The sequence below is a fragment of the Branchiostoma lanceolatum genome, chromosome 18 (genome assembly GCF_035083965.1).
Source record: "Branchiostoma lanceolatum isolate klBraLanc5 chromosome 18, klBraLanc5.hap2, whole genome shotgun sequence".
Lineage (NCBI taxonomy): Eukaryota > Metazoa > Chordata > Leptocardii > Amphioxiformes > Branchiostomatidae > Branchiostoma > Branchiostoma lanceolatum.
Window position 1 is genome coordinate 1279973 of NC_089739.1, and position 7064 is coordinate 1287036.

Sequence of the window (7064 nt, forward strand, 5' to 3'; positions counted from 1 at the left end):
GTACCGCAAAATTGAATCCCCGCAAGAATAAACGTACTGTAAACAATTGCACCAAAGTTGTATATAGATGCCAATTTCACCCAGTAACCGTTGCACAGCAGATCATGATCAGTACTTAAACAAGCTTTGCACAGACCGTGGCCATGGCAGGGAAGGCGACTCCTTGTATCGCTCACGTCTTCTTATGTCTATTGTACCTCCTTGAAGGAGTTGTACAGCATACAGTACATATCATCAGACTTCACACTTCCAAGATGCCGGGACTACAGTATCGTTCCATGTTCTTTACCACTTGGAATCTTGTAAGTGGCTTGGTCTTGTAAGGTCTGTGGGAAAAGATTTTCTATCTTGTTAATCATTAATATGCGTCTTCTGATGTACATTGATCCCAGTGTCCTTGTATGGAAGTTCTGCAAACAGGTGTACAATGGTCTGCCAATTTGTTTGGATTAAATGAGAATGATTTTTCTGCAACCATTTTTGCCATATCTATTAAGTTACTAAGTATTCAGCCATTTTGCCTGATATGATTAATGAAGGCAAGCTTTTGTGTAAATGTGAACGGTAAAGCATATATAGTTTACCCCCATATGGACCACCTGTTACTAAGCATAGTCAAAAACCCTATGCACACCCCTTCTTTTACCTGGACCCATTTGTTCATCCTTGGACTTTGTATAACACTGATTCCAGCAGAGATTCTTTCAGTATAACCCCCCCTCAGCTAGGTACAAATGTACTAGTAGATGCATAAGTTTTTTCCTTTTGTGAAATTACAATTGTGAACATAGAAGATTTAGAAAATCTGGGGACCCATTCATGGCTTCCACAGCTGCTTGTGTAGCATACATTCTATGCTTCAGTGTGTGCATGTATGAGCAGTTGTACAATAGATGGTACATTCTGCCATATACCTCCCAGGGGTGACTCAATGCTACAGGGTCACATGGATACCCCTCCTGTTGCCTATGGTCTGTGTGTGTACATTCCTGGACTTTGTCCATGTGTAACAGTCAGACTCCATAGTTATGTACATAGTTACGTAAGTCTTCTGTCGTAAAAATTTACGTTGTGTGTGCCAGCCGCTTGCGGGTGAACATGCAGAAGATTTAGAAAGTCTGGGAAACAATGGTTTCCACGTGCACAGTCAACCTGCTTGCTTGTGTAACACACGTTCTGTGCTTTAGTGTGTGCGTGTATGCACAGTTGTACACTAGCTGGTACATTCTGCCTTACTTCCCTCGGAACGGACAGTGGCTGAGACGGTCTGGCAGACTAACAGTATGGACAGCAGTGAGTATTCATATTTGTCAAATATTATCATTCATCTAAAGTACAGCAAGTAGGTAAGTACATGCATATCCAAGTAATGAGGTTGTTGTAGTGTCTTTTATAATCTTCGAGGCACCTCATCGATCACGAGACCCCTGTTTGACTACCTATCTGAAAGACAAGTGCAGCTCCAACCAGGATGCCCTTCCCCATATTCGAACTGGGTCTCCCAGTTACCATAATTTGTATTTGAAGCTAGGAACTCAACTGTGAGGCGGCTACCAGTTGAGCTATATGCCTAGAGTCATTCATTCGATATGAATGTTCTTTTTGCAAAATGTTACGTAGTACCCTTGGTTTGTATGCTTATTTGTTTTTAAAGATTCAGTAAAGATTAAATGCACTTTTTTTTTACTTTGTTCATTCAGGAGTTTTCAATAACATTAAAGTGAAAAACATTCTTGTTTGAAATCGACAATGTCTTAACTGACAATGATAGCTAATAACCCAGAAATCTGATTTGCATAAACTTTTAGTAGTTTTAGTTAATCATTAAGACTTCTAACCTACATACATGTACATGTACATTGACCCCAATCATGATAAAGAGTGTTGCTTGTAAATGTAATAGGACTGGCAGATCGGTCATTTTATCCAGAATTTTGGGTTAAACTTTATGAATTGTCTTTAACCTCTAAATTACTGGTATATAATGGTAGAGTGTTTGTGTGAAAATTAGAGAAGTCCTCACATTGTTTATGAGAGGTTAACAGTTACTGTACAGTTGTGAGGATTTTTCCAAAGAAATCTGAACCTTTGAGACAAAAATGGTTTCTGCCGTCGGTGCCATCGTTCCTACAGTACATGTTTTATTTCTGTGTCTGTACATCTTGCAAGAGTTGTACGGCATGTTCTTCATGCGGCCGCACTTAAAGGTGCGCAGGCTGTGGTTAAGACGCTCCACAAGTCTCACAGTCTGGACACTTGTAAGTATCTGGTGGGTTTCTAGATTTCTCTAATCAAGTACTGTAAATGCTTTTAAGTTTGCGTGGTTTTCATTTCCCGGTAGGGAGAAAATAGAGTGTTCGCGGTGGTTTCGAGGTTTGCATTTGAAACAATAGCACTGCAGTCACACAATGGAACGACTTTTCACAGTGGTTCTAATTTCGCGGCGAAGAGCTTTCCGCGAAAATCGTGAACATAAATCCACCACAAACATTTCTGCATTTACAGTAATGTGTATCCAAGGGTCACTAGGTGAAAGTGTCAATTCAGTATAACTGACAAATAGCAGTTAAAAGTTTGAATTAGTTTACTTTTATCATATCATCTCGAGAAACACGTATTATAGCAGACAAGTGTTTATTGAACTTTTTTTTAAAGTTTGAGACATTCTGTATTTCTTAATTTCTTTGTTTCAAGCTAAGTGGGAGTTTGTTTGTACAAGAAGGCTTAACCTTTAGCACACTGAAGTAGCTGTATATTTGGCAGCCAATTCCCTATTGGTTACAGAGTTAGGCAGCAGGGAGAACGTCCTTGGTTTGTAGCACAGTTTGTTTTACAAGTCAATTTTGTAGCTCAAAATTATCAATGAGTCTGTTAGTGATAATACAAGCAGTTTGTTTTGGAGTTGAGTTTTGTTTTGTTTTGGGGCTTAAAGATCAGACCTCTAGCAGCCTCCTTTGGAACTGCATTTTTTTTTTAATTCACTGTTGAACTTACACCAGAATAGGATCCATTAGCCTATAGGTTAAATCAGGTTCACTTCATAAATCACCGAATAACAAAAAAGTTATTTGTTCACATGCAGACTCTGAGTTTATAGACTGTTGACTGTCTTTACCAAGGGGGTTTAGACCTCCATGCCTTTACTTAAACCAACAAACACAGTCTCGAATTTCTTTGTTCAGTCAATTTTATTCTCTTATTGGAAGGTCACAGGATACCATTAGAGATCAGAAATATAGAGATTATCTATTGGAGAAATCCTGTCAGACCTGAGACTTGGATTTAACAGATAAAATGTTCATCCAGTACACTGCAGTGATGTACACTCAAACCTGCCCAAGAAGACCACACTCAGGGGACCAATAAAATCTGGTCTATGTGGACAGGTGGACATTATAGACAGGATTCTTGTGTCAATCAGGCAGGGAAATCTTATCTAAGGTGCCACAAACAAGTGGTCATTTGAACAGGTTTGACTGTATATCAATAGCCATTTAGGTTGTTTCTAATGTACACTGTCAGGTTAAAATGACTGCACCACTAAGTACTATATATAAAATGGCTAGTGTTATAAAATGTATCACTCTACTCATGGCTGTACACCCCTGCTGTCCTGAGAGTTGGTACGGTCTATATCAAAGATGGCCACTGCCAAGGTAACAGCTGTCCATGTTCTGGTGCTGTACGTATACTGCTGCGTGGAGCGATATGACTACCTGTACCTGCTACGTACGCCGTATCTGCCCGATCGGCGACGCATAGGGGGACCATGGAAGTATCTAACATATCTGACTTGTGTGAGTTTAATAATCATATTATTTATCCTTACAATTTTAACATTTCTTTCACAGAAATATATTCTACCTTATATATACAGCAGAAATTGCTGTAGTGTAATATAATGTATTTTCAAACGTGAAACCAAATTTCTGAAAGTTAATCATAGGCTAATGATTCTTTATCTTATTTCTTAATTGAGGATGAAAGGATATGTTTGAAAAATATACATTTTTTCTAACCTACACGGTATCTATCCATTTCTTCAGGTTATGGGTGCATGTGTGTAACATTAGTTGGCAAAGAATTATTTCAATCGAACATTGCTTGATAGAATAGAAAAATTACATTTTGTTCAATTGTTTTGACTGTGAAAATAATGAGTGAATCAATTCCTTAGTTACTAAGCTATATACAGACAATAGAATTTGAAAATCAGCATCACACAGACAGTCACTGTGCCAGCTGTCAAATACCCACGGGACAAAACACACCTGCTCCTACCATCATGATATCATTTATCAGGATATCACTATGCATAGTTACTTATCCTGTTTTTCTACAGTGATTTCTAGAAGGATTTAAGGGCTGTGAGGCTAAAACACAGTTTGCAGTCAAACATGGGTGTAACAGTGTGGTCATTCATATGCTAATTCTGTAATGTGAGTTGCCACGGCCATTTACACACATACACTGCTAAACAGTTAGCTGTGGGCAAAATTCTGGACACTGACTGAAAAATGACTAATGCTGATGAAATAAACGTATTATCAAATGATGACTTGGTAAATGAATTCCTTAAGAGAGCTTTAGGAAGAAAATGAGATATCTAAGATGTCAAAACAGGGGGCTGGGAGGAAAATTTTCATCTTAAGCTTTCTAATGTATAATTTGCTGCTGAAAGTTTGTTTGTATTGCATATCTGGTAAACTGCCTCAAGGTGTATACATATAACATACCAGGTTTGTACTGAACAGTACAAGCTGTGTATCCGAACAGATTTATTTGATCCACTCACACCGGGATGGACCCCTACTCTTTTCAATAAGTGTGGTATTCACACTGATATATTCTAATATTTTAACAAAACATGACCTTTATCATGTAAGAAAATCAGAATGGTGACTAATTTTGAATACCCTGCATATCTTCTAATGAAGTAAATCCTTTTTGTTTGAATGTGTGCAATTCCAAAATGACCCGGTAAACTGCCTTAGGGTGTAACACACCTGTCTTTTAGTACAAGCTGTGTATACGTAAAACTGGACTGTAAGTTAACTCCACTGCCACTCTGACGGAATCCTACTCTTATCAATAAGCATGCTGGGTTATGTACTTAAATAACAATTATAATAATTGGTGCAACTCAAAAGCAGGAAAAGATAAATTAGATGATATACCATACTGTCTTCCTTCCCCCCTCAGAAGTGTTTGGTATGACCCATATCCAAGATGGCTGCCCGAGAGTTAGTTGTCGTGCAACGTGTTGTGGTGTTTACTGTTTATGTTTACGCCTGGCTGTATGACAACGCAAACATCCACTACCGTCAACCTGGCCGCAAGATTTTTTGGGGGGCCTGCAAATATCTTACCCAACTCGTGTTTGTAAGTAGAACTTTTAAGAAAGCTGTGTAATCTTTTATAGTTTGAACCTCAAAGAACAAGTTGCTCCCTCTCTATACCTTCGCAGGTCTGACTCTGTTATGTTACATGCATTTGTAACTAGAGATTTTGATAAAGTTGTCGTTTCTTTGTTTGTTTGTTTGTGAAAGAGTAACTGTTCACAGGCATTAACTGATTAAGCGTAATAATATTGCTAAGTAATTAAGTTTCAAAAGCCACTGGAGGCATTGGAGCTTTGCACCATATTACCACCATGAAAATGGGAGTTAGGGAGTATATGATATAGTTTTCAGACTGTCTGTGTGTTTATGTGCATGTGTGTCCGGCGTAGTACTAGTAGTAGCTTAAGAATTGCATATATTATAATCTATTGTGTCTGTGAATAATTTCATCAGGTTGGTGAATGACAAAAAGTAATAGAAGTTCTTTATTCACAACCACGTATTTAACAAGAGGCAACGTTTCGATGACAGTCTGTCATCTTCATCGGGGCAATACTTACACGGTCTGGTTCACTGTGCACTGAAGCTAGGTGTTACTGCTAAAAACGTGTACAAAAGTGTTTGCATAAGTACTTAAAGTAGGCTCGTTGTGAGCTTAGATTATTCACGTAATTAGATAAGTTAAGAGCCTCTTCATTGATTGCGATGATATTTGGTATGTGGGTTGTTGTTGTCCTTGTTTAACGTCTATCATATCGCTATACGTGGTCTCTTGGTGCTGGGTTACGCTTGGTTCAGCTCCGAGTCAATTGTCTCTCTAGGTATTCAAGTGCTGCTGGAAGTGTTTCTAGGAGAGCGCATCGAGTCTGTGCGTACTCTCAGCGATGTACCGGGAGAATGCTACAGCTAAGTACATCTGCTTGTTGATTGTCCCGCGAGGTCTTCTCTCATCCCGGCTAGAGTGGTGATATCCGTGTCTCTACTTTCCTCTGCAATGCCATACGTCTCAAATATGTGGGTAGGTGTTGTAGACCTGATGGTAAACTGAAGGTGGATGTTGGGCCTCCTGGTGGCCAGCCTTGGTACTGCAGCAGAACTTAGGTTTTCGTATCCTTGGTTAATGGAAGTGCTGTGATCTTAATTTTGGTGGCATATAGGATATAGCTTTTCATGTAAGAAAGAAGTGGTGTAGCTTTGTTTGATATGGAAATCTGTTGTGTAAAGAAGTGTTTGCTTTAACAGGTGGAACGAGTACTTAGAAGTCAGTTTAGGTATAATTAGTGATCTATTGCACGCATGATCAGCTGAGGAAAAATGGCAATGGTTCATGTCAGCACCCGTGCACGTGTGTCCCACCTTCTTGTTCTCTGTCTTTACGTCTTTGTCGACATGTACGACAGGACGAATATCTGGCCTTTTGCAAGATGGAAGGATAGATTTGGTGGCCGTTTGGCGAACCTTACTTCACTGGTCACTGTGAGTAATCTCAGAGCTGAACCAGGAGTCTTTAGAGCCATTGCATAGCAGCAGGGTTTAATTATAAAAGTAGTACATTTGTAGTTCACTGCAGCTGTGTTCTGCTGCTGCAGTGGTCTGGACACTAGATGCAGCTGCAATCAGTCTTTCTTCCACTCAGCTCTTCACTGTTTCCTGTTCATAGCAAGCTTGGACATGTCATCTACATCAGGGCAATACTTATACTGACTGGTTCACTGTGCACTG

At 39.3% G+C, this 7064-nt stretch overlaps 1 protein-coding gene across 11 annotated transcripts in view; it reads left to right on the forward strand.

Moving 5' to 3' along the window:
• LOC136424855 (androgen-induced gene 1 protein-like) overlaps positions 1-7064 on the forward strand; it is a 51101-nt gene that overhangs the window by 4877 nt on the left and 39160 nt on the right. Inside the window, exon 1 of one of the 11 annotated variants that reach the window (XM_066413537.1) lies at positions 965-1293. The exons of 6 other annotated variants lie outside the window; for them this stretch is intronic. In XM_066413537.1, coding sequence (XP_066269634.1) covers positions 1129-1293 — 165 coding nt within the window. In that variant the 5' untranslated portion in view covers positions 965-1128. Of the gene's footprint in view, positions 1-964; positions 1294-2084; positions 2259-3615; positions 3798-5196; positions 5383-6013; positions 6819-7064 lie in introns of those variants that run through there. 4 more of the 11 variants (XM_066413539.1, XM_066413540.1, XM_066413542.1 and 1 more) reach the window with 4 other exon arrangements.